The 27,675-nt window shown below is 46.0% G+C and overlaps 2 protein-coding genes across 3 annotated transcripts in view; both read left to right on the forward strand.

Moving 5' to 3' along the window:
- ZNF606 (zinc finger protein 606) overlaps positions 1–6,123 on the forward strand; it is a 31,752-nt gene extending 25,629 nt beyond the window's left edge. For both annotated transcript variants that reach the window (XM_062177440.1, XM_062177443.1), the window contains one exon: positions 5,962–6,123. In XM_062177440.1, coding sequence (XP_062033424.1) covers positions 5,962–6,056 — 95 coding nt within the window. In that variant the 3' untranslated portion in view covers positions 6,057–6,123. The remainder of the gene's footprint in view (positions 1–5,961) is intronic.
- C19H19orf18 (chromosome 19 C19orf18 homolog) lies at positions 52–27,630 on the forward strand. The gene is made up of 8 exons (XM_062177549.1): positions 52–208; positions 6,130–6,214; positions 14,439–16,232; positions 17,615–17,741; positions 20,553–20,726; positions 21,555–21,657; positions 25,830–25,996; positions 27,280–27,630. Exons 3-8 carry the CDS (start codon positions 15,915–15,917, stop codon positions 27,393–27,395), a joined length of 1,005 nt encoding a protein of 334 aa, XP_062033533.1. The 5' UTR covers positions 52–208; positions 6,130–6,214; positions 14,439–15,914; the 3' UTR covers positions 27,396–27,630.
- Positions 27,631–27,675: the final 45 nt, after the last annotated feature.

Here is a 27,675-nt window from a genome sequence, read left to right on the forward strand (position 1 = left end):
ATTTGAAAGAGGCAGAGCTCCCATCTACTGGTTCACTCACCAAATGTTGACAACAGCCAGGGCCGGGCCAGGCCACAGACAGGAACCTGGACTGAATCTGGGTCTCTCATGTGGATGACCGTGATGAAGATTTGAGCCATCATCTGCTATCCAGTGTTTGCAGAAGCAGGAAACGAGAGTCAAGAGCAGAACCAAGACTTGAAACCAGGTACTACACTATGGAATATAGGCATTCCAAGCCACAATGAGCTTCCAAGCTAGGCCAGTCACCCACCCCCAAACTTTATATGTCCATAACACACACACACACACACACACACACTCTCTCTCTCTCTCTCTCTCTCTCTCTCTCTCTATATATATATATATATATATATATATATATAAGGAACTCCTGTGGCTTAACTCACATGTTTAGTGAAAGTTCCAGACCATTTTTTCTTTCTGAAGGATTCCCTACCTCCTATCACATACAGCCTTATGTAACAATAAACATCAAGACTAATCTCAGTGTTCCATTATGTCCAGGATTCCCAGGTGCCCTTAGTCTGCCTAATTCTAACCTGTGTATGGTTCAGTTTCCTTTTTTGTTTCTAAGTTTTTATTTATTTGAAAGGCAAAGTGATAGGGAGAGAGATCTTCCATCCATTGATTCGTTCCCTAAATGTCTGCAACAGCTGGGACTGGACCAGGCTAAGGCCAGGAATCAGGAACACCCACATCAGAACATTTGCAGTGTGGCCGGAACCCAAGTGCTTGGGCCCTTTGCTGCCTTCCAGTCACCTTAGCCAGAAGCTGGATTGGAAGAAGAACAAGGACTTGATCCTAGGCACTCTTTTTTTTTTTATTAAACTTTTATTTAATGAATATAAATTTCCAAAGTACAGCCTTTGGGTTACAATGGCTTCCCTCTCCCAAAACTTCCCTCCCACCCACAACCCTCCCCTTTCCCACTCCCTCTCCCCTTCCAATCACATCATGATTCATTTTCAATTCTCTTTATATACAGAAGATCAGTTTAGTGTATATTAGGTAACGATTTCAACAGTTTGCCCCCATATAGCAACACAAAGTGAAAAAAAAATACTGTTGGAGTACTAGATATAGAATTAAATAACAGTGTATAGCACATTAAACACAGAGATCCTACATGATATTTTTAAAAAATTAATTTTCTATGCCATTTCCAATTTAACACCAGGGTTTTTTTCATTTCCAATTATCTTTATATACAGAAGATTGATTCAGTATATAATTAGTAAAGATCTCATCAGTTTGTACCCACGCAGAAACACAAAGTGTAAAAGTACTGTTTCAGTACTAGTTATAGCATCACTTCACATTGGACAACACATTAAGGACAGATCCCACATGGGATGTAAGTACACAGTGACTCCTGTTGCTGACTTAACAATTTGACACTCCTGTTCATGGCGTCAGTAATCTCCCTAGGCTCTAGTCATGAGTTGCCAGGGCTATGGAAGCCTTTAGAGTTTGCTGACTTTGATCTTATTCCGACAGGGTCATAGTCAAAGTGGAAGTTCTCTCCCTTCAGAGAAAGGTACCTCCTTCTTTGATGGCCCTGTTCTTTCCACTGGGATCTCACTCACAGAGATCTTTCATTTAGGTCTTCTTTTTTTTTTTTTTTCCTTTTCCATGGTGTCTTGGCTTTCCATGCCTACAATACTCTCATGGGCTCTTGAGCCAGATCCGAATGCCTTAAAGGCTGATTCTGAGGCCAGAGTGTTGTTTAGGACATCTGCCATCCTATGAGTCTGCTGTGTATCCCACTTCCCATGTTGGATCTTTTTCACCCTTTTTGATTCTATCAGTTAGTATTAGCAGACACTTGTCTTGTTTGTGTGATCCCTATGATTCTTTGACCTATCAGAGCCATCGATTGTGAACTGAAATTGATCACTTGGACTAGTGAGATGGCATTGGTACATGCCACCTTGATGGGATTGTATTGTAATCCCCTGGCACATTTCTAACTCCATCATTTGGGGCAAGTCTGATTGAGCATGTCCCAAATTGTACATCTCCTCCCTCTCTTTTTCCACTCTTAAATTTAATTTTCCACTCTTGATAGGGGATGTAGGCATCCCAAGTGGCAGCTTAACCTGTTCCTTCACAACCCCCACCCCTAGTTTTTGATCCCGTCTTCCACTCTTCCCTAACTGAAGGCATCTGCTGGGCCCTGTTACTCCATCATCAGAAGCTTCCCTTGACCCTGTTGGTGCATGTCTCCCCTATGTACGTTGTCTCTCAAGGGTGACTCCTTTCTCTCCCACTCTCACCATTTCCAATCTTCTCTTTCCCCTCTGTAAAACTCGGCTCTAACTCAGAAGACACCAGGTGATCACTCACAGCTTTTCCTAGCTGCAGTCATCTATTGATGGGTCACTCATCTGCGTATCTCAAGAGATTTCAGCTCCTGCCTTATGATATTTAAGACCATCCCCCACCATATTTCCTGATTCCAGTGTCTGCAGATCATCTTCTGGAATTTGGATCCCAAGGTTCTTTAACCTCTCTGCTGATAGTTTTGTTTGCCCATAGCCGGTCATCCTGTTGTCCCTGGGATAATTACACGAGTGACAAATCCCCTCACCATCTGTTTCAAGTATCTCTTCCCGAGCTAGTTGGCTGTTTGGTACCCACATTCCAACAATCTCTTGACTGACCCTTCCCTCATATTCAGCCCCAGCAGATGATTTTCCTCCTATTTCCTGAGAAAACAGAAGCAATCAGCAGACACCCTCCAATACATCTGCCTTCTATTTACGCCCCACAGTCTGTGTCTTCCCCTTGGTGCCTGTCTGTGAACAGTGCACTGCTTCAGCAAGTCCCTTATCGTATACGAGGGACCTCAAGAAGTGCACAGAGAAGTACATATAAAGTATGTTTATTTTGGTGCTAAAATAATTTGAAATCCAGACATAATTATTTCATAATACACATTTTCCACGGACTTTTAAAATACACTTTACATCATCAGTTTTTCTATTTGGGAGTATTTCCATTACTATGGAAATGTATTTCTACAACAAAATAAACCTCTTGATAGCTACATTTTCTAGCTCCTGTGTCATTTCTTTGTACTTTAGAAAGTAAATCTTGAGTTGTGTGTGCCTACTGGCTCCACTTTCTTAAACCACTCCAAGCCCATCTTCTGGTCAGATGATGACATTGTTAATCCAGTGGCCAATTCTTAGTTTCCTTCTTGACATTATCAGCAGTGTTGTAGATAGTGGATCATTGCTACCTTGAAACAGCTTCTGCACTTGGCTTTCAGTTTTCCTCTGGCTTCCTTTCAGGCCCCTTGGCCACTTCCTCATCTCTTACATCTTAATGTCAAGGTTCCCATTTCTTTTGTATTCTCTTGGTGATCTCATCCAGACTTTAAATGCCACTGATGAGGCTTTTTTTTTTTTTTAAGATGTATTTGATTTATTTGGTAGAGCAGAGGGAGAGAAAGAGAGCTCTTCCATCCTCTGGTTTGCTCTCCAATGGCTGCAAGAGCCAGGTCTGGGCCAGGCCAAAACCAGGAGGCAGGAAGTGCATCTTCGTCTCCCACATGGGTGGCAGAGGCCCAAGTAGTTGGGCCATTTTTTCACGGCCTTCCCAGATGCATTAGCAGGGAGCTGGATTGGAAGTAGAGCAGCCAGGACTTGAACCAGCACTCCAATATGGGATACCAGTATTGCAAGCAGTAGCTTATCCGGCTGCACCACATGCTATCCCCACATGAGCTGCAAGGCTACAGTTTGATGATTTTTGGAAGAACGTTTATACCCTTGTAACCACCATTATAATCAAAATAGAGAATACTGCCACCTTTTTGAGAGTTCCTTCATGTCTCTGTGATGAATCCTCACCCACCCCACAAACTCTAGGAAACCATTTTCTGTTTCTTTCTCTAATGTTAGAAGTTTTGTTTTCAAAGTTCCATTAAGTGTAGAATTAAGTAGTATTCTATTCACACACTACCTTCTTTTGTGTCTAGGTTCTTTCACCATTTTTTAAAAAAAGATTTTATTTATCTGAAAGAATTACAGAGAGAGGGGGAGACAGAGAGGTAGATCTTCCATCCACTAGTGTGCTCCCCCAGTGGCTAAAATGGCTCAGACTAGGAATGTAGCAGCCCAAACAGTTGTGCCATCCTCCATTGCTTTTCCAGGTGCATCAGTAGGGAGCTGGATTGAAAGTAGAGCAGCCACGACTTGAGCTGGTGCCCATATGGGATGCCGGTGACACAGGTGGTGGCTTTACCCGTTACACCACAACACCAGCCCCTCACCAATTCTTTTTTGAGGCTCGGCCATGTGAAGTGTGTGGTATATTCCTTTTTAATTCTATAGCTGAGTCACAGTTATCTCACCTGCTGGTGGATGTTAAATTGTTTCCAGGTTTGTGCTGTTTGATGGACAATATTTTATAAGGCGTTCTGTATTTGCAAATTAAAGTATTTTCTTCTTTTCATTTTACAAGTTCATCATTTTAGGAGTCCTATTCACATGCTAGCATGTCTATTTTTGCTCCTTCTCTTAGCTTTTCTTATTGTTTTCTAATTTCCTTTCTTTTGTGTGTATATTTCTACTATCTTCCACTTTGCCAATTTCTTCCTCAACTATATTTGTCTTGCTTTTTATTTCCTTTATTTATTTATTTGACAGATACATTTAGACAGAGAGAGACAGAGAGAAAGGTCTTCCTCCCATTGGTTCACCCCCCAGATGGCTGCTATGGCCGGAGCTATGCCGATCCAAAGACAGGAGCCAGGTGCTTCCTCCTGGTCTCCCATGTGGGTTCAGGGCCCAAGGACTTGGGCCATCCTCCACTGCCTTCCCAGCCACAGCAGAGAGCTGGACTGGAAGAGGAGCAACCGGGTCTAGAACCCAGCACCCATATGGGATGCTGGCGCCACAAGCAGAGGATTAACCAAGTGAGCCATGGCACTGGCGCATGTTTTTATTTCAACAGCTATTTACTTATCTCATATTCCTACTTGGCTCTTTGAGAAATGTTTTTGTGTTGTCATATCCTATTGCTAATACCTATGCCTTCTCTCTTTAATAGACTGATTTTAATTTTTAAGAAATTTTGGGCCGGCACCATGGCTCAACAGGCTAATCCTCTGCCTAGCGGCGCTGGCACACCAGGTTCTAGTCCCGGTTGGGGCGCCGGATTCTATCCTGGTTTCCCCTCTTCCAGGCCAGCTCTCTGCTATGGCCCGGGAGTGCAGTGGAGGATGGCCCAAATGCTTGGGCCCTGCACCCTATGGGAGACCAGGATAAGTACTTGGCTCCTGCCTTCGGATCAGCGCGGTGCACCCGCTGCAGTGCGCTGGCCATGGTGGCCATTGGAGGGTGAACCAACGGCAAAGGAAGACCTTTCTCTCTGTCTCTCTCTCTCACTATCCACTCTGCCTGGCAAAAAAAAAAAAAAATTATTTGAAGGGTTGGTGTTTGGCATAGCAGTTAAGTCACTACTTTGGATGCTCATATCCCATCCTGGAGTTCCTGCTCTGTTTCCAATACAGCTTCCTACTATTGCATACCCTGGCAGGCAGTGGGTGATGAATAAAGTACCTGGGTCCCTGCCACATGAGGGAGACCTGGATTAAGTTCCTGGCTCCTGGGTTTGGCCTGTCTCAATACAAGTTGTTGTGGGTATTTTTGGGCAGTGAATCAGCCGATGGAAAATCTCTGCATTAATCTCTTTATCTTTCACTATCTCTCTGCCTCCCATACAGTTTTTCTTGGAAGACAGAGTGAGAAAGAGAGCTCCCATCCAAGTCAGATCCAAGGCCAGGGGGCTTTGCCTAAAACTGAAAATCCTCCTAATCTTGATTCCCTTATCCTACTCTGCTTTTCCATTTTATAGATAGTGAATATCAACTCCAAGAATATAATCACCATTTGATATGTTTCTTTGTATTGCCTGTATTGTTTTTAGACACAAGGTCCTGGAGGGATTTTCACCATTTCACGGCTGTGTCCCCTATGGTTGGAACACGGTGCCTGGAGCACAGCAGGTTCCCAGCAAAGTGACCAAAGAGGCCGTAGGTTTATTCACAGAGCTTCTAAGTCAATCTATACCTTCCATCCCATATGATCATGACAGGACAATAGAATGGTCATAGAAGAGTTCACAGAAGCCTGTCCAGGCCAAAGGAGAGCTTCAAGTGGAATTCTGCAGGCAAATGGAGGTAAAAATTGGGATAGATTGTCCTGGGTTTTAGATAATTGGAAAAACAAGAACTTCCACTCTGGTGCTTTGTTTGACCTAATTTTTAAATCCATTGGTAACTTTGTCCAGTAAGTAAACCAGCTGGACTGGGAGGCCCTGAACTCATTCTTTAGGAGCTCAACTGTATACTGGACATGGACTGCTAGATGTCCACTTGCTGCCTCAATGGATCTGCAACAGTATCACCACTGACGGGCTGAGAACACCCCAGGTAGAGGACAGAGAATGAGACTTCCACAATTAGCATATTTAAATGCATGTGAAGAAGTCTTATAATGTCATGCCACAAAGAGCCCAGTGACAGTCATCCCAACCCTGAACGTCTTCCCTCCCAACACAGTCATGGAAATGGGGTCCCTCCTCAGGTTCTTTCAGAAACCAGCCCCAAGGACAGTGATGTCTCATAGTGGATGACACTGTGAGACAGGGATTTCACTTCATAGGTGCAATTTTGGGATAGAAACAGGTGCATTGTGAGGTTCATGTGCTAGAGGATTAGTGTATTAGAAAACAGAACTGGTTCTTGGAGCTCTGTGCCAGGCTCTGTGGGTGTCCTCGAGAAATGGTTCCCACAGGTGAGCTGTTGGGTGCGTCAGTGAGCACAGCAGCAGCCTGAACAGTGTGCTGGGTACACTTGGGGCACCACACACTAGGGAGTCAGAGAGGGCCTTCCAGGGAAACCACTCCATATTGCTGCCCACAAAAACACTAGCAACGAAACTGCTGCCCATTTCAAGTGCACTGGGATTGCTTTCAGAAAAAAAGAAAACATGGACTTTCAGTTCAGAACATGAACTGTAAGAAGAGATGAGATTTGGTTCTGGGTTTTAGACACCATGCTATCAGCGCAGCGAAAAGTGAGGTGTGGCTAAGGAGGAGAGTGAGGAGGAAGCTGGGGAGAGAGCCATAGGTGGGCAAGACTGGGACCAAAAGAGACTGAAGAGGAAACATGTGGGGCAGGGACAGGGGTGGGGCAGGAAGCAAGATCCATCCACTCCTCACTGCTCTCCTTCCGTCCTCTGTCCTGCTCTGTTAGCTACTGCTTCCACTCCACAACTGTCCCACCAGGACTGAGACATACCCCAGTGGGAGCCATGAGGAGGAAGGCAGCTGCTGTTCTCAGTACAGAGGGAGGACGGAGGTCATTCGTCTGTTCATCCATTCAGTGGATACTGATAGAATGCCCACTGTGTGCCAGGCACTGTGCAAGGCTCTGGGACACTAGCAACAAAATACTGCCCTTGCTTCTGTGCAGCTGAGAGGTTAGTGAGGGTAGACAAGAAACTATATGATGTGGAAAGTACTCTGAGGAGAAATAAAACGGAGAATACATAAGGAAATACACAGCTGTCAGGAAGAGAATACAATGCCCACAGAAAGATGAGATCCTATGGAAAGACTGGCCCATGAAGAGGGAGCAGCCGACCGGGTAACCTGGAAGCTTGCAGTTTAGAATACAAGACAGCAAGGAGTGACGTCATCAACAATGTGATCTTGATGTAAGCAGAGGGGACTTGTGTTTCAGAGACTCAGGGCAGCGTGTAAAAGAGGTGATGGTTGTAAAATTGGAAGATTTTTTGATAATATTTATTTATTTGAAGGAAAGAGCTACAGGGAGAGAGAGGGAAGGAGGGAGATCGATCTTCCATCTGCTAATTCACTCCCCAAATGACTGCCATGGACAGGGCTGGGCCAGGCTAAAACCAGGAGCCCTAACCCAGCATCCCATTTGGGCACTGGTTTGAGTCCTGGCTGCTCCACTTTTTCTGATCCAGCTTCCTGATAATGTGCCTGGGAAAACAGCAGAAGACGGCCCAAGTACTTGGATCCCTGCTGCCTACATGGAGGACCTGGATGGAGTTCAGGCTTCTGGCTTTGGCCTGGCCTAGCCCCAGCCATTGTGGTCATTTAGGGAGTGAACTAGTGGGTGGAAGAAGGACTTCTATCTTAACCTCTCCCTCTAACTCTACCCATCAAATAATAATAAATCTTAAAAAAACCAGATACTTCTTAGAGTTGAGGATGGCCCAAGTCCCAGGGTCCCTGCAACCCATGTGGGAGACATGGATGGAGTTTCAGTCTCCTGGCTTTGGCCTGGCCTGGAAAAAGCTCCTGGCTCCTGGCTCAGATGGGCCCAGCTCCAGCCATTGTGGCCATTTGAGGAGTGAACTAGCAGATGGGAGATCTTTCTCTCTGTCCCCCCCCCCCATAACTCTGCCTTTCAAGTAAATAAATAAATAAAAAAAAGTGAGGGCTCAAACCAGTGGGATGCCAGGATTGCAGGTGGTGGCTTAACCTACTGTGCCACAATGCTGACCCCTAAAATTGGAAGAAGTGGGAACCCTCAGAAAAATGAGACTTTGAAGAGAACAGACAAACCTGAAGAGCCTGCCTCATAAGCAACATGTGATGAGATAACTGTTGGAAAATCTACAAATTTATGAAAGAAATCAACAATAGCAAGTAACAAAGAAAAAAATTCCAAGTCAGGTCATGGACATGCTGCTAAAAACTAGAGCAATGAGAAGCCCTTGCAAACTGCCAAAGGAGAAGAAAAAACATTAACTTCAGAGAAACAATGCCACTGGACAACTGACTTCATGAGGAAGTGGGTGGAATCCAGAGACAGTGGGGTGATTACAGAGCTGAAAGAAAATAATGTCAATTTAGTATTCACTCACTAAAAGTATCTTTTAAAAAATGAAGATGAGATAAAGACACGTTCAGTTGAGCCAAAGTGGGGACAGTTGTACCAGTGGACCTGCACTAAAAGAAATACTAGAAGTTCTTTAGGCAGAAAGGAAATCATTCACGACAGAAACATGAAAATGCAGGAAGCCAGTAGAGGAAGAACACAACTTTCACTTAAATCTCTCCTAACACTTGGCATGGCTGGCCCTTCACCTTCTCTGGGTCTCCACTCAGCTTACATCCTCTGTGATCCTCCCTGGCCTCTGGCCAATGTGGGCTCCTCCTCCCTTTCATCTCATTGCCCTTGTAAAATTCCTTTTCATAGCATATGTCACTGATTATCACCACTTTGCTAACTTTCCCCCTTTTATTTTCTGCTCCTTCCTCCAACATTGTGAGTCCTGGGACCTCATTGGTCCCATCTGTGCTCTGTCCCCAGTAACCAGCACAGCACCCACCACCCAAGACGCTTGGGACATGAAATAGAGTGGGTGGATGTGGTTTTTTATTGTACTTCTCAGCAGCCTGACCTTATCTGGTCAGGGGCCATGCATTCTCCCCTTCCTGGGCCTCTTGGCTATGAGGAGGAGATGAGTTGACTGTTGAGTAAGGGGCTGCAAAGAGAAAGGGTCTGCAATTCTAGGCAGATAGTCAAGCAGGGGAGGGATCCAGTAGTTAACCCATACAATAAGCAAGTGAGCCTGGCCTGTGGACAGAGGAAGGAGGGAGAGGAAGACCCAGGTGGTACTGGGAGGTGGGAGTGGGGGTGTCTGTAAGTTCAGTCTTCAAGCTGTGAGGGTCAGGGTTCATTCTGGCTGCCTCGGCAGAAGCTGGTTTGTCTACCCTGGCACCTCCCAGTCTTGTGATGTCACAGACAAGACTCCCTCTGCAGATGGAGTAAGCAGTGTTTAATGGGGAGTCCTGCACTCAGGGTGAGTCTTCTTGGGGGTGGGAGAGGGAGGAGTCTGGGAAGATGTGTGCCACAAAGGGGAGAGGGAGTACCCTGGGTAGAGAATTGGGCACCTGACTCACAGGTAAACTCAGATTTTCCAGCCAGAAATCACCAAGCTTGAAAGTGCTCTTCAAGGCCGGTGCCACAGCTCACTAGGCTAATCCTCCTCCTGTGGCACTGGCACTCTGGGTTCTAGTCCCGGTTGGGGCGCCGGTTCTGTCCCTGTTGCTCCTCTTCCAGTCCAGCTCTCTGCTGTGACCCAGGAAGGCAGTGGAGGATGGCCTAGGTGCTTGGGCCCTGCACCCGCATGGGAAACCAGGAGGAAGCACTTGGCTCCTGTCTTTGGATCAGCACAGCGTGCCGGCCGTAGCGGCCATTTGGGGGGTGAACCAACGGAAGGAAGACCTGTCTCTCTCTCTCTCTTTCTCTCTCTCTCTCTCTGTCTAACTCTGCCTGTAAAAAAAAAAAAGTACTCTCCAAACTATTGATTCTAAAAATTGTTTGGAGACTTCCTTTTTTTTTTTTTTTAAAGATTTATTTATTTATATGAAAATCAGAGTTACAGAGAGAGAGAGAGAGAGAGGTCTTCCATCTGATGGTTCACTCCCCAGTTGGCCACAATGGTCAGAACTGTGCTGATCAGGAGACAGGAGCTTCCTCCAGGTTTCCCACACGGGTGCAAGGGCCCAAGGACTTGGGCCATCTTCTACTGCTTTCCCAGGCCATAGCTGAGAGCTGGATTGGAAGTGGAGCAGCTGGGTCTCGAACCAGCGCCCATATGGGATGCCAGCGCTTCAGGCCAGGGCCTTAACCCACTGCGCCACAGTGCTGGCCCCGTTTGGAGACTTCTTGAAATATAGACCTCTGGTCCTAAACCAGATTGTCTAAATCCAGCAATTTGTACTTATTGCCAGTACTCTGGAGATTCTTGTCATCTTGGGGGCACAGTACTTTTTGCCTCCAGAAGAAAGCCAGCTGGGCTTGGGGTTCTTATGAATCCACCTTGGGTAAGACCCAAGCAAGACTGTCAGGGACTCTGTAGACACCATAGGGCAAGATATTAGTCCAAGATTCATGTGGCCTGAGGGGCAGCCCCAGTATACCTTTCAGAGGGCTTAGGATGAAAGACGTTATCCCTGAACTGCTGGAGAACAGCGATGTTTAAGAACTCTCCCCGAACTTTTGTGATGTGGGAAATGGCTCACTGCCAAGGTTCTGCCTGCACTGAGGCACACGGGACTCACAATAACCCCTCCCGCTTTTTTAACCTAAAATGATAGCAGATACAGACTCCAAATTCCCACTTTTTGTCTCATAAATAATTAAGCTATGTCCACATGGACACTCAGAATAAAATGCCTGCTAACTTGACCAAGCAGTTTCTCCCCACAAGCCTCTGCAACTTGACTCACCTTAGGGTTAAACAGGCCCTGCAATGCAGAGCACCCTCTCTGTAGGACGGACTAACTGCATGGCTCCTCGTGGGCCAGGTCTGGCCGGGCACTATTCTCAGCCTCCCATACCTGGTTCTTTGTGCTGTGGGCTCCTCCCTTGTGAAGGACAATTATTTTCTGCCTGACCATTGAGAAACTTGTAGATCTTATGATCAGAGAGTTTTTCTAATTCCTGCCGTATCCTCTCCCTCTTCCTTACCTAAGCTCAGTTTTGATTCTTATTTGGCAGAGATTGGGTCCAGGCCTGCATCTGTTCAGAACGCACATCAGGAGGCCTGACTTGTCCTTAGGCCAGTCGAGCTGACTGAACTTTGCTGTGTGTCTAGGGCACTGAGAATCACTGAACAGCTTTACCTAGCAAAGAAAAAATATTTTTATTTTTCAAAAGATCCCTCTGGCTGTTGTGCGGTTAACAGACACAAGACAACTACAGAAGACCAGTGTGTGAGCTCCTGTAGTTGTCTGGGCCCAACATGGCAGCTTGGACTGAGCAGGCACAAAGCTCATGAAGCGATGAAAAGCTTCAGCCTACACATTGAAATAGCTCAGTGAACTCACAGAGAATCACAGCGTGAAAGTACCGAGACCCAAAACAAACTTACAAGCAGTAAAAGGCTGAGCTTGGAACCTGTTTAATGTTCCTAACAATAAACACGAACCACTCTTGAACGTGATTAATTTCAAGTTTAATTATAATGACTTCTGATTTTGTCAGAGGAGGAGGCAATGGGGGGCCCCAACACCAGCTTCTCTAGGACTCTGGGCAAGGGAGATGCCACGTCCCCCTGGAGTTTGGAAAGACTCTGTTGTGAGGTTCTGGAGGCTTCTGTGGCTGAGCCGAGCCGAGCTGAGCCACCGCTGCAGGCAGAAATCTTCCCTATGGCAAGGTGGGAATCCAGGTGCAGAGGGTCATCAGCTGGCCTCCATCAGGGCCCAGCAGGCAGTAATGTTTGGTGCTCTGCTGAGGCAGGCTCCAGGGAGCCATTTCTGACCATGACTGGTTTAGTCCAGGCACCCCAGGAGGGTAGTAGGGTTGCCAGTGCCTCCAGTCCAAAATCAGCTCTGATGGGAGCAGCAGCTTGGATTGCTGGACAGCCCGCTGAGTTCATTCTAGTGCCTGTTGCTGAACGGGGTGCATCCCAAGGAAGGTGGTAGCTTGTGAGTGGCTTGATCAAACAACTGAAGTCAAACTGTCTCTTGCTCTTGCCAGAACATGAAGAGGCTTAGCAGGTATTGAGACTAAACCGTAAAGGCTAATACTTTTTTTTTTTTTTTGACAGGCAGAGTTAGACAGTGAGAGAGAGAGAGAGAGACAGAGAGAAAGGTCCCGGGCCACAGCAGAGAACTGGACTGGAAGAGGAGCAACCAGTACAGAATCCAGCGCCCCAACCGGGACTAGAATCCAGAGTGCCGGTGCCGCAGGTGGAGGATTAACCAAGTGAGCCATGGCACCGGCCATAAAAGCTGATACTTAACTGTAAGAGAGAGACAGCCATTGCCCAGGAATAAAATGGAGGTTGCTGTGCCTTGGGTTCTGTTCTGTGTAGAGCGGTGGCTCAGCCCTGTGTGTCAGGGTAAGGACATCCTCTTTGACTTCTCCTCCCAGGGTCCCCAATCACAGCATCATCTGTGTAGTGCCAGCAGTGAGAAGGCCTTCAAGGGGACCGAGTCCAGGTCTGATGACACAAACTGTGGGCAAGGACTGGGTTGTTTAAATAACACATGAACAACTGGGGGGATGTGTATTGGCTTCCTTCCAAGGTAAAGAATTGAGGCTGTGACCAGTTGGTAAGAGGTACCTAATAAAACATATTGGCCAGCTCCACCATGGCACGGTAGTCATAATTCAGTTATGTTCAGTATTAGAGCCTTGATGGTGGAGAATTTGAGCATTGAGATTTCCAGTAACTACATAGCACTCATCAGTGGAAGCCTTTAAGACTAGTTGAAAGAAAACTACCGAAAGAAATAGAACAATCACTCTGTCTTTGAGTAAATCGCTACAGTCCAACAGTGCCGTGTTTCAGGTGACGCTGTGGCGTGTCTGCTACCTGTACTGGCTGAGGCAGCTTGGTATTTAGTAGCTTGATTAACAGGGCCAGGGACCGTGGTTGTTCCAGTGTTGTACCCAGCTTGCAACGGCATCTATGCAGATACTAGGGAAATTCAAAGGGAGAAGCGCCCGCAAGAGGGGCAGCTGCTTCATACTACTCCAGTACTGACATCTAGTGGATTTGGCCGTCACGAATGATTTTAGTGGTAATAATGCTATAATTTAAAAGGATGACTTCCTTTAAATCTACATGGGGTCATCTGGAATTATGGTAACATGGCTGGCACAAAGTGGTTGCAGCCTTGGTGGTGGTGGGGGGAGATCCATAACTGAGGTCACTGAGGCAATACCAGGCGGTACAGAGCAGCGTGTAGAATGCCAGGAGGGCAGCAAACCTTCCCAGGTGGTAGAGCCCAGCTGGGCCATCTTCCACTGCTTTCTCAGGCCATAGCAGAGAGCTGAATTGGAAGAGGAGCAGCCGAGACTGGAACTGGCGCTCATATGGGATGCTGGCACTGCAGGCCAAGGCTTTAACCTGCTGCACCACAGTGCCAGCCCCAAGATGCTTATTTCTAATAAGGACATGGGATTCTAGAACTTCCCTAAAATACCAAAACCACAAAATTGTTTGACATAATTTTCAGTATAGAAAATGCTACTATTAGATGAACAGCTCCATCTGAAGAGCTCCTGATCTATTGTGATCGGTAACGTGAGAACTAGAGATGGAAAAAGGACTAGACAAAGGCTGGAAACCTTCTGCCATGCCATCTACTTTTCAATCCATTCCCACATCTCGAGACGATAAAGTTAGTCTTCTTTACAGAAACTTGGAGGCAGCCATTTGGGTCTAGGTTTCTGAAGTCCCCAGAGGGTTGCTTTACTGCAAATACTTTAGTGCAAATACTGACACTTTCTTTTGTTAAACAAAACTAATATTTATTGTCTTTTTTTTTAGCTTTGTGTGGATTGCATTATTTAATCGTCACTATGACCCTATGACATGGGTGCTATTTTTTCCTTGCATTTTCAGATGAGAAAATGTTACCAAAATTCCCATCCTTGTCAATGCTGCTGAATCAGAATAATGAGGCCGAGATCTGAGGGTGGAGGAAAGAGAGAGACTAACTCACCAGTGGACCAGGACAGCAGCACAGACTGGGGTCTCAATACATACTGTCCCACTCAGTGAGTGAGTATGGTCGGGGGCTTTTAAGGAGTGCAAAGTGTCGGGGGGTTGCACTGCTGAGAACATGACTGTGGGCAGTCAGGTGCTGAAGCCGGCTGTGGGTCTGATAGAGTGTTTCATCAGTCTCAGATGTCTGTGCGGTTCCTTGAGAACCTTGCTTGGTGGTTTGGCTTTATGGTGAGGAGAGCGCCTGTGCTCTGTGCTGCCAAGCAGCTACACGATGTTGTTTGGCTGGGACCTGAAAGAGGCAAGGTGGCAAGGTTTCAGTGTTTCATTAACCAGGATGAAGCCCACTCAGCCTAGAGTCGACGCTTCCTGTGCCCTTGACGATTCCCGAGCCTGTTCACTGTGCTCCAGTGGACACACAGTGCTCCAGTGGTCGTGCTGGCTGGGGGTGCCAGGTTACTTTGCAACTTCGGCTGGCTTCCCCAGAGTCGGTTTCTGCCAGCACTATTTGCTTGCACAGACACTCTAGTTAGTAACAAGCCCAGCAGCTAGCTGGCTTTTGTTCCCTAGAATATGAAAAGGAAATGAAAGATGTATGTTAGGCCGGCGCCGTGGCTCAACAGGCTAATCCTCCGCCTTGCGGCGCCGGCACACTGGGTTCTAGTCCCAGTCGGGGCGCCGGATTCTGTCCCGGTTGCCCCTCTTCCAGGCCAGCTCTCTGCTGTGGCCCAGGAGTGCAGTGGAGGATGGCCCAAGTCCTTGGGCCCTGCACCCCATGGGAGACCAGGAGAAGCACCTGGCTCCTGCCATCGGATCAGCGTGGTGTGCTGGCCGCAGCGCGCCAGCTGCGGCGGCCATTGGAGGGTGAACCAACAGCAAAAAGGAAGACCTTTCTCTCTGTCTCTCTCTCACTGTCCACTCTGCCTGTAAAAAAAAAAAAAAAAAAGATGTATGTTACATGGTTACAGAAGCTGGTGTGATCTGATCAAGCTCAGAGTCTAGGACACAGAGACTGGGGCTGGAATCCTGGCGTTTTGAGCCCTGCTCCTCAAGTATAACTGCTGTCTTGTCCGTTGGCTTTTATGCTGTGTCATGGCGAGTAATTAGTTTCTTTCCACATCCTCTCTACTCCATCCATGCTCTGAAGGCAGGGACCTGGTCTCCTTCCCATCTGTGCCCACACACTTAGCCCCACCCCCCAGTTGTGCTGGGTCCACGGCTGAATTCCAGGTCGCCAGAGCGACAGGACCTGACCTCACACTGGCAGCTCTGAGTCAGGCCCCAGAGGTTCTGCAAGGAGCAGAGCCTCCTAGTTCCTCGAGTGAATATAGGTTGGAGAGGCTGGGCTGTAGCTAAGCGTTTCCTTCCGTTCACATGACAGACAGTTTTAGAACGATGGACAAGATTCAAAGCTCTTTCACTTTTCTGATTTTGTTTTTAATGGAATGCCCTCTACATGTATGCTTGTCTTATGCCAATGGGTTCCAATCAGTTGAAAAAACAACGGAATTACCAGGTAACTTCAACAATTGGTCTTACTTGTCTCAGGGAATTAAAACAGTTTCAGAGGACATAAAAAGAGGACAGTTAATTATTTCACTGCTACAAGTTTTCTTTTTAAGGCCAAAACCCACCACAAACACCCATCCCTGTCAACAAACAATCCAAACCGAACTATGGTATAATCCGAACGCCTAGGACTCTCCCAAGACCCACAGGTAAGTCCTCATATTGTTCATTCAGTGAAATGAGAATTTGCAGTCTGAGGTCTTTTTATCTGCTGTTTGAATGTGTCTTGTGTATTTGTCAGTAGCATATCTACAAAACAAATAATTAGATCAGCATTTGCTGAAATTAAACCCCGTGTTCTTCAGCTCTATAAATTGCTTTCCCTTTAGGGATTGCTTCTTCCTTCTCTTTTAGTTCACTTTGACCAGTGCAGCTAAAACCTTGATCCCACTCGGACCATGTGGCTTTTCGGTGCACATGTGCTGGTGGTGGAGCTTGCAAGTCCAGAAGCAGATGCAGCCCGGGCATTCTTCCTGACTGCCTGTCTGTCTTCTGTGCTTTGCTTTTCAGTTTGAGTATTGGAAGAACCCTTAGTTCTGAAACCGCGTAACCACCCTCTGCGTCTTCAGATGGGACAGTGCGGCTTTGTGGCGAGTCCTGGTGTTTATAAAGCCTCTCAGCTGCACACAAGGGAAAGGCTATCCCAGTGATACGACAGCGTCTGATTTTTCCTGATGAAGGGCAGCACTGCCGCCCGCCGCTTGCGCCGAGTCCCTGAGCTGCTGAGAGCAGAGCTGCTTCAGCCCCAGTCTCTCCTGACTCAGTGTGGGCGGAGCTTTCCTTACTTTGTGACTGCAAAAGTAAACCAGAAGCCAGATGTATTTATGTTCTTAAAGGTTCATACCAAGACACACTTAGATTCGAGCTTTTGCAAATTAATTCTTCTGCTTCTTTTTTTTATTATTTATTTTATTTGAAGGAGTTACATAGAGAAGGAGAGGCAGAGAGAGAGAGAGAGAGAGAGATCGATCTTCCATCCGCTGGTTCACTACCCAGTTGGCCACAATGGCCAGAGCTGCACCTATCTGAAGCCAGGAGGCAGGAGTCTCTTCCAGGTCTCCCACATGGGTGCAAGTGCCCAAGGACTTGGGTCATCTTCCACTGCTTTCCCAGGCCATAGCAGAGAGCTGGATTGGAAGTGGAGCAGCAAGGACTTGAATTGGCAACCATACGTGATACTGGCACTGCAGGCCGTGGCCTTACCTGCTACGCCACAGTGCTGGCCCATCATCTATTTCTAGTAAAGGTGTTGGGGTCCATTTACTAAAACATTTGCCATTTTATATATTTGGATTCTGTGGATCAGGTTGTCTTGAATAATATCAAGTTATTTTTTGAATTTCCTGAATCTATTTTGAACTTCTCTCTTTTTGATCTCTTGCAACGACCTTCTAGTTGAAAGCTCTACTCAGTTCACAAAATTCCTGGGAACAAGAAGTAAGTCAAAGGATCTGAGAAGTGAATGGGATCCATGGACATTGCCAGAATCTTGTGTCGGGTTCCAGAGGGTGGTCACGGATAGTCTGCGTCTCATCTTTGACAAATTAGACAGGGGCCCCCTCAAGGCAGTTGGATCAGTGACGCCATCTGGGGCAGATTGGAAAGTAGCCCAGTTCCAGGGGCAAACGTCTCGTACCACGAAGCCCTGACTGAACTTGAGGTCCCTTTGAGTAGCACACAGCATGCCCAGTCACTCACAACAGCCTTGTCTTTCTAGCATGTTCTCCTCTCCCAGAATCCCCTAGACACCACTTGACTCTGCGTCCTTTATGTCCTGCTGCCCCCCCCCCCCTTCTCATCTCCCTCCTCCCTCCTCCCTTCTCATTCTCTGCACATTTGCTAAGCGCCTACCAGGAGTCAACCACTGTGAGTCAGCCTTCCTCCATCCCCGCGGTGATTAAGAAAACAAAATTACCCAGATTTTTGTCTTAATCAGATACACATATTCCACACAGAGAAGTCACCACAGTGAGGAGGAGCGTGGGTGCTCACAGACCCCAGGCCCAGGGCCACACTGGGAAGCACCGGGGTTGTTCGGGAGGCAAGGGGAGCAGAGAATGAGGGAAAAAGCCTCTGTTAAAGGCAAGGGAAGCAGGGCAGTCAGGCTTCTGATCAAACAGGCCGAATAATTTGATTGCCTGGGGTCTGGCCCTGGAGTCCTTAGGGCTGGTGGGTGGTTGCCTGCAGGATTAAGGGCTCTGGATTGGCTAGACTGCATATGAAAGCATACTCCTAAGGTGAGCATTTTGGGTTGTTTTTAAAGATTTGTTTAGTTAGTTGAAAGAGTTACAAAGAGAGAGGCAGAGAGATCTCCTATCCCTCCTGTTCACTCCCCGGATGGCTGCACCAGCCAAGGCTGGGCCAGGCTGAAGTTAGGAGCCAGGAGGTTCATCCAGGTCTCCCACATGTGTGGCAAGGATCCAAGCACTTGGGCCATCTTCCACTGCTTCTCCCAGGCCATTAGCAGGGAGCTGATCAGAAATGGAGTGGCCAGGGCTCTAACCAATGTCCATATGGGATGCAGCGTTGGCTGTACCGGCTGCGGCACAGGGCTGGCCCCACCAGGTGTTTTGTTACCTTAAGAAACTAGCTGGTCCTGGGAGAGACACTCTCTTCAGGGACAGTAAGACCAGAGCTGTCAAAGTGTTAGGAAATACAATCAAAGCTGTGATTGATATGTCATCTATCCCGAACATGTCCCTAACTTTCCGAAAGCTCACTTGCCCGTCCACATGGTCAACGCTGCAGCTGGAGCTTGAGTCCTGGCCAGGCACCAGAAGGCTTGCACTGCAGTTCTTACCTTGACACCAGCTCGCACTAGAGGCTCGGGTTCCAGCTGTAGGTTCTGACGTGGAGACAGATGCAATCATGTATGTAGTTAGATCTCAGGAAGACACCAGTTTTCTCTATAGCCTTTAGCTCTTGATGGTATGGAGAGATGCATATCTCACTCATAATGAAAGATGTTATTGTGGATACCCGATAATTCCTGTTTTCAAATATCAGGTTGAAAGTCAAATATTTCATAATGTTTCTGCTGGCCTCTTTATTTTTTTAAAGATTATTTATTTGAAAGTCAGAGTTACACAGAAAGAGGAGAGGCAGAGAGAGGGAGAGAAGTCTTCCATCTGATGGTTCACTCCCCAATTGGCCACAATGGCCGTCTGTGCTGATTTGAAGCCAGGAACCAGAATCTTCTTCTGGGTCTCCCACGCAGGTGCAGAGGCCCAAGGACTTGGGCCATCTTCTACTGCTTTCCCAGGCCATAGCAGAGCACTGGATGGGAAGTGGAGCAGCTGGGCCTCGAACCCACTCGCATATGGGGTGTTGGCACTTCAGGCCAGGGCGTTAACCTGCTGCTCTACAGTGCCGGCCCCTCTGCTGGCCTCTTGATCTGGGTCTTCCCAGCCTCTGGAACTGTAAGGAATAAGTTTCTGTTGTTTATAAGCTGCCAAGTGTAGCATTTTGTCGTAGTAGCCCAAAGAGACTCATGTTGTCTTATCACAATTTACTATCTCATTTTTATTCTCATGCAAACATGCTGTCAATTTCCCTCTTAGAAAACAACATGTCTGGGCTGTGTAGCAAGTTAAGCTTCTGTCTACTAGCATCCCAGATGGGCACTGGTTCGAGACCCAGCTGCTGCACTTCTGATCCAGCTCCTTGCTAATGCACCTGGAAAAGCAGTGGAAGATGGCCCAAGTCCCTGGGCCCCTGTACCCACGTGGGAGACCTGGAAGAATTCCTGGCTGCTGGCTTTGACCTGGCACAGCCCTGGCAGTCATTTGGGGAGTGAACCAGCAGATGGAAGATCTCTGACTTTTAAATAAATAAATAAAAGCATTAACAAATGAAAGAAAGAAAACAAAAAAGCAAAATGGCTGACTTGACTCCTCAACACCACTCCCACCTCCAGGAACTGCGTTTGTTTCTCTTACCAAAAAAAGCTTCTCAAAGAGATTTCCGAACCTCACTGTCTCCAATTCCTGTCCTCCGGTTCTCTCTTGAGCCCCCAGTCTGAGTCAGGTGCATCCCTGCCACACAGCCTGTGTCTGCAGCAGCCTCCCCACGGCTGTCCAGTGGTCAATTCTTGGTTCTCATCCTAGCTGGTTCTTCATAGTCTGTTGCCCATGTTTTTTTCTCTTTCACAGTATTTCGTTAATTTGAAAACATGCAAAAAAGTTGACAGAAATGTAGAGTGAACATCCACAGTCTACAAGAACTCTCCTAGCTTTCTCATAGTCCAAGGTATTTTTGTCACATGAAGCTCAGCTTCCACTGAGGTGCGAACCTCGGCATTATTCCCTCGGTCAGCTGAACTCTTCGTCCTGTGTCAGTGACGGGACAGAAAGTGAGGAAGACCCAGTGTGGGACAAGGAGCAGCCACCTCAGTCTGGTGGATTTGTCTTTGTTTTGTATTTATTTTTAATCTAGGTGCCTGAGTAATCCAATTGCTCTTCTGTTCAATTTGTACAAAGAGTAATTCTGTGGGTTTATTTATTTATTTATTTTTAGTTTCAGGTCTAATGAAGAAGACTGATACACCAGAGCCTTCAAAGAACAACTATGGTTTTATGGCACATTCTTTAGCTCTAAGAAGTGACACTTGGAATACAGGTTCATGGAATTCCATCCTGAATTGCCCTGTGATACCCTTCCATGACAGCACCATACAACAGGAACCCACCATGCCCCTCTCAAGTCGTGAGAACAGGCCACGTCCCTCAGGCACATGGATGGCAGGCAATGCTGTTCTGGGTCAGGGGCCTGGGATCCCTCAGAGCAAAAGAGAGAACTTTGGCCAAGGACAAGGTGGACAAACAAGGGAGTCAGGGATTGTTGGGGATTCAAATTATGTTTGTTCACATGGGCTGTGCAATCTAGACTCAGGTTTTTTTTTAAAGATTTATTTTTATTTTTTTTAAAGATTTTATTTATTTGAGAGGTAGAGTTACAGACAGTGAGAGGGAGAGACAGAGAGAAAGGTCTTAAGTTACAGAGGAAGAGAAGGAGAGGCAGAGAGAGAGAGAGGTCTTCCATCCGCTGGTTCACTCCCCAAATGGCCACAAAGGCCGGAGCTGAGCCAATCTGAAGCGAGGAGTCAGAAGCTTCTTCTGGGTCTCCCACGTGGGTTTGAGGGCCCAAGGATTTGGGCCATCTTCTACTGCTTTCTCGGGGCATGGCAGAGCTGGATCAGAAGTGGAGCAGCCGGGATTTGAACTGGTGCCCATATGGGATGCTGGCACTGCAGGCGGCGGCTTTACCTGCTATGCCACAGTGCTGGCCCCTAGACTCAGTATTTTTTAAAATTAAGAATGCCGTTTTAAAGGTATCTGATTTCGTCTCCTATTCCCCTTTATAATAACAACATGATTAACAAATGTGTTAACTAAGATTCGCAGCTAAATTGAAATTTTTTAGAAGTTCTTTTCTATCCATTTTTAGCAATAATTCCACATAGACCTGCTCTTGTTCAAGTCATTTTAGTTGCATGTATAGCCTTCGGCATTGCTGTGACGTGTGGGATTGCAATCTCCTATGTGATATAGTAAGTGTGTGATAAATAACATCCACTATCCTTAGATAAGACGTGACAAATCAGCGAGGTGATTATTGAGTGCCAAATATGATGATTATATAACATAATAATGATGATAATTCTTATAATAACAAAATCATTTCCCTATAAATTTGTAGACCACTTTTTCAAAATGTGGATTGTACTTATGTTAGGTGATGATATAATTAAAAAGGTACAGAATATAATTTAGCAGAATAGAAAATAGTGGAGTACTTTAAATGTGTTAAACTAAAGGTTGATTTTTAAGCCTTTTAGACAGACACTTTTGTGAAATAAAACATATTTTTTACAGTATTCTAAAATGATCTTGATATTTTGGAAGGAATCTTATGAGTGCAAAGCAGAAAGGCTGACCCCTCTGTCACTAGAAACTTGTGGATGCAGTCTTGGGTAGTAGCAGCTTTCGGGAAGATACTTCAGTATGTTTGCACAAATAAAACTCGGGGTCCTACTCCTTCAAGTGAGGAGATCATTCTCTCTCTCTTTTTTTTTTTTTGACAGGCAGAGTGGATAGTGTGAGAGAGAGACAGAGAGAAAGGTCTTCCTTTTTGCCGTTGGTTCACCCTCCAATGGCCGCTGCGGCCGGTGCATCGTGCTGATCCGAAGCCAGGAGCCAGGTGCTTCTCCTGGAGGAGATCATTCTGACATTAGCAGTGGGCAAGTGGCCAGGGCCAACACATTGTGATTTCTACTCCAGGATTCAGTCCAGAGATTCCATTACAACCCCTCAGAAACTGCATTTGCTCCATTAGAACTAAGTACAAAAACAAGGGATACCTTACCATGTATGGAATATTTTTAAGGTAGCCACTTTAAGATCACCTTGAACTACGCTAAAGAAGTGCACAATGACATTAAATATAAAATGGAAGAATGCTTGCATGAGAGGGAGTGTAAGCTGGATGTTGGTTCTGGGTGATCTAATGTAATCTACATTGTCTTAATTTTTCTAACTGCAGTTTCTGTGTGTTTCGTTATTATAAAGATGTTAAAAAATGAAAGTTAAATCATAAGACACATCTCCTGGGGCTGGCGCCACGGCTCAACAGCTAATCCTCCACCTGCGGTGCTGGCACACCGGGTTCTGGTCCTGGTAGGGGCGCCGGATTCTATCCCGGTTGCCCCTCTTCCTGTCCAGCTCTCTGCTGTGGCCCGGGAGTGTAGTGCAGGATGGCTCAAGTCCTTGAACCCTGCACCCGCATGGGAGACCAGGAGAAGCACCTGGCTCCTGCCATCGGATCAACGCGGTGTGCCGCAGTGGCCACTGGGGGGTGAACCAACGGCAAAGGAAAACCTTTCTCTCTGTCTCTCTCACTGTCCACTCTGCCTGTCAAAAAATAAATAAATAAGTAAATAAATACAAGTATTTAAAAAAAAAAAGACACATCTCCTGGACTTTTTAGTGCTCAATTAAGTTCTTGAGCTAAAGTAAATTCTATGGCTGTCAGATTTGTGTTAACCCATTCAGTGCTACCTCACTGAGGCTGAGGAATAAGGCAAAACATATGGCCCAGATACATGTTCTTATGTAATTTTTAGTGATTTTTTTTCCCAGAAGTAGGTTTTTTACAATATTGCTAGTGGGGTGGTTTTCATTTAAACCAGGAAAGTAAAATTATAATTAATTCAGGTTTTGGTATAGATAAAATATTTAAACTTAAAATAATACCATAATTTTTCATTCAACAGCTTTTAATTTTTAAATATATTTTTAACTTCTTTGGTATTTTGTAAAAGAATAATCACTAAAAATATGTTCACCATGTATATAAAGACACATTTTTCCTTATGAGTTAGGCTCCCCCATGGTTCAGCGTGGCACTGTTGGATCCTGCCTTTATTTAAAATTTCAATATTTGTTTTATCATGAATTTTTAACATTAATTTCAATTTTCAATATTTATTTGAGAAGCACAGAGAGAAAGAGAGTGAGAGAGAGAGAGAATGTTCCCATCCACTATTTTTTTTAAAGATTCATTTATTCATTTGAAAGTCAGAGTTACACACAGAGAGAAGGAGAGGCAGAGAGAGAGAGAGGTCTTCCATTCACTGGTTCATTCCTCAGTTGGCCGCAATGGCCAGAGCTGTGCTGATCAAAAGCCAGGGCCAGGAGCTTCTTCCGGTCTCCCACATGGGTGCAGGGGCCCAAGGACTCGGGGCATCCTCTACTGCCTTCCCAGGCCATAGCAGAGAGCTGGATTGGAAGTGGAGCAGCTGGGACTCGAACCAGTACCCAGATGGGATGTCAGCACTGCAGGCAGCGGCTTTACCTGCTATGCCACAGTGCCTGCCCCACCCATCCACTATTTCACTCCCCAGGTGCAAGCAATGAATCCTGGCTGGGTCAAAGGCCAGGAGCCTGGGACTTCGTCCAGGCCATAGCAGTGAGTCATCACCTGCTGCCCCATAGGGCCTGCATTAGCAGGAGTCTGGAACCGGGAGCAGAGCTGGGGCTCTAGCTTGGGCACTCCAACGTGGGATGCAGGTGTCCCAAGTGTTCTAAAGTGCAAGGCCAAACACGTGCCCATATCTAATTTTTGAAAATATGAGTTAAAATATTTGCTCTCCTCCTGGGTTTTTGGTATTAAGTTGTATGCCTGAGATGAGGACTTCACTCCTCTTGCCCTAACTGTTCGATTGTCTTTGATATGTTTAGGACCAGGCCAGTGATTTTGGCCTGACAGTGTACCTCTGGAGTGCCACTCTCACCCTCCCTCCACCATTGCTAACCCTCAAAGTGCTTTTATTACCTAAGTCACACAGACCTAGGACAGTTTTTATGTTAGGACAAAGTAACACACGCTGTCATCCAGTAGCACATAAACAGATATACAATGAGCCAAGGAGCTCCTTCCAGGGCTGGGCTCATGGGAAGGTGATTGAGGCATTTGCCTCTGGTGTAAAATTTAAGGGGGTATAAAAAACCTCAGTAATCAGAATAGATAACATTAAAAAAAAAGGTTTAGTTATTTATTTGAGAGACAGAGTTAGAGAGAGGGAGAGACAGAGAGAGAAATCTATCTGCTGGCACACTCCCCAAATGGCTGCAACAGCCAGAGCTGGGCCAGGCTGAAGCCAGGAGCCAGGAGCTTCACCCGGGTCTCCCACATGGATGGCAGGGACCCAAGAGCTTGGGCCGTATTCAGCAGCTTTCCCAGGTGCATTAGCAGGGAGCTGGATTGAGAGTGGAGTGACCAGGAGTCAAACCTATACCTATATGGGTCACCAGCACAGCAGGCAGTGGCTTCACCTGCTACACCACAGTGCCAGCCCTGATAAATAACACTTTAATGTAGTATTTTTAAAAAATGTATTTATTTATTTGAAAATGTTACAAACGAGAGAGAGAGAGAGAGAGAGAGAGAGAGAGAAAGAGAAAGAAAGAGAGGATGCACTGGTTCACTCCCCAAATGGCCAGAATGGCTGAGGCTAGGCCAAGCCAAACCTGGGAGCCTGGAGCTCCATCCAGATCTCCCACATGGGTAGCAGGGGCCCAAGCACTTGGGCTATTTTCTGCTGTTTTCCCAGGCACATTAATTAGCAGGGAGCTGGATCAAAAGTGGTTGAGCTGGACTTCAACTAGCGCTCATGTGTGATGCTGGCATGATAGGCTGTGGCTTACTTGACTGTACAACAACACCAGCCCCAGATGTAGTATTTTTTTTAAAAAAAATTTGGATTAATGCCAAAAATGTATCAGTGTTTTAAATATAGGATTAGCAGCAGTGCTGAACCAAGCCTTACAGGAGCCTGAGCAAAAGGAAAAATCAGTAATACCCATCCCTTCTTTATTTAAAATGTTGACTTTTTAATTTATCATGGATTTCTTAACATTAATTTTATGTTGTAACATATGGCATTTAAATATGATTTTTCTTGATTATGGAGATTTTTGGTTATCTCCTAAAGTTTTATATCCAAGTCAGGTACTTGATTTGCTCCTAGTCCTGACTTTGTCCCATGCTTTGGGTTATCATAATTACTCCTTACTCCAGAAAGTGGCATTTCCCACCTCAGAAATCTGAGATCCTACTGTGAGTAGTCTGGATTGTAATCTGTTTCTGCCTTCCTCACATGATTAAGACATGATGAGTCACCGTGAAAACTGTGCTTCTGAATTCACTTCTGTTATTCTCCAGTAGACTAGTCAAAGCCGAGGAAAGCCAGCAACTTGCGCTGCTTTATGAAAACGTCAAGATCTCGTTCTTAGAGGAAGAGGAGGGCTCTGAGGATGACTCCCGCCAGGATGAGTCCACTCACCTGCTTCCAGAGAATGAGAAGGAACTGGGGAAGTTCATTCATTCAGGTAGAGGATCCACCAGTTTGACTTGTCAGATACAAAGTCGGAAGAAACCTAGGCTGGCAATGATGGTTGGGTTTTCAAAGGCAAAGATAAGTGGGAGTTGATAGAGTCTGAGGTAAGGAAGGTGAGTGTTTATGTCCATACCTATGAGAATTGTACAGAGGGGCAAAGAGCTGTGTCATCACTTGGTTCCTTTAGCAGGGAAATTCAAGGATCAAAATCAGAGTTTGGGAGACAAACATTTTCCAGGACAGTTTTTATAATCGTGCTTATTAAGGTGCAGTTCTTATGTTTAGACAACAGACAGGCAAGCGTTCTCTTGCACTGTTTTCCTCAGTCTGATGTAGGAATAGATTCCAGGCCAATAGACATAAGCTACTTCCCCTGGGTGATGATTCCTGTGTGAGAAATCCTGGTCACTGATGTATTCCGTGTCTGCCTGTGAGGAGATGGTGACCTATAGAGTTATGCACAAAAATCCGACTTCGTCAACATCCTGAGAGCCTTGCACACCCATTTGGAAATTCTTCCAGCAAAAACATGTAGAGTTCGTCACACACATTCAGTCATACCCACCACCCCTGCATGTGCTTCCTCTCTCACGACTCCATGCACAGATACCCAGAAAGAGGCTAGAAGCCAGGAGTAGAAAAGATCATCAATGCTTACTGAGGTAAGCAGCCCTTGTAACCTATGGGAACTATTTTTGATGTCTTTTTGTTAAATTGGATGACAACTTTCCTGCATTTTTTAAGAAAAGATTTTGTTAATTTGAGAGGCAGAGTTATAGGCAGAGGGAGAGACAGAATTCCATCCACTGGTTCACTCCCCAAATGGCCTCAATGGCCAGAACTGGGCGGATCTGAAGCCAGAAGCGAAGAGCTTCTTCCAGGACTCCCACGTGGGTGCAGGGCCCAAACACTTGGGCTATCTTTCTACTGCTTTCCCAGACCATAAGCAGAGAGCTGGATCTGAAGAGAAGTAGCCAGGACATGAACCCGGTGCCTATATGGGATGCTGGCGCTGCAGGCAGAGGCTTGGCCTACTACACCGTCGTGCTGGCCCCTTTTCTGCATTTTAAACTTTATAAAGGTTGACTATAGAAAGTGGGAAAATAATTTTTGAAATTCAATTTTCACCATTCTATTTGACAAATAACACCCATAATCTCCTGAAAATTTCATTGTTTGTGCTTAAATTTTTCCATACTTTTTCTCTCATCTCCTTTATCTCCATTCCTCTTCCTCATTTATTAGTTTCTCAATAACATCGTTTCTATATTTTAGTTATTAGAGCAAAAAGAAAGGAAAATTTTGAAAAGAAGAAATTGAGGGAAGAGCAAAAGGTAAAAGACAATGCAACAAGGAAGGCTATGCAGAATTCAAAAATTGGAAATTTCTGAAAGGAAACGAAAGAGCTACAGGAGGTGCTAGCTGATGCAGAGAAGGCACAGGGATGACAAGCGATGGCGAACCTGAGCATGACTGCTCCCAGGAACTTTGTAGAACAGCGCTCTAAAGAAAGGAGCGCTGGACATATTTAACGAAATAAATTCATGTGACACAGGAATTCTTGTTTCTTAGCTCCTGCAATTTGTGAATAATTATGACTTAACTGGAAAATAAGAAAAAAAATAAAGTGTGAAAGAAAAATTGTCAAGATCCCCTCCCCCCCCCCCTTTT

This window comes from Lepus europaeus, chromosome 19 (genome assembly GCF_033115175.1).
Source record: "Lepus europaeus isolate LE1 chromosome 19, mLepTim1.pri, whole genome shotgun sequence".
Lineage (NCBI taxonomy): Eukaryota > Metazoa > Chordata > Mammalia > Lagomorpha > Leporidae > Lepus > Lepus europaeus.

What these genes read in the sequence shown, in the direction of transcription:
- C19H19orf18 (XM_062177549.1), top strand. Translation starts at nt 15,915, where the DNA reads ATGACAGACAGTTTTAGAACGATGGACAAGATTCAAAGCTCTTTCACT. An exon ending in AACTATGGTATAATCCGAAC is followed by an intron (nt 16,233 to 17,614) that starts GCCTAGGACTCT and finishes GTCGGGTTCCAG; the next exon opens with AGGGTGGTCACGGATAGTCT. An exon ending in GGGGAAGTTCATTCATTCAG is followed by an intron (nt 25,997 to 27,279) that starts GTAGAGGATCCA and finishes TCTATATTTTAG; the next exon opens with TTATTAGAGCAAAAAGAAAG.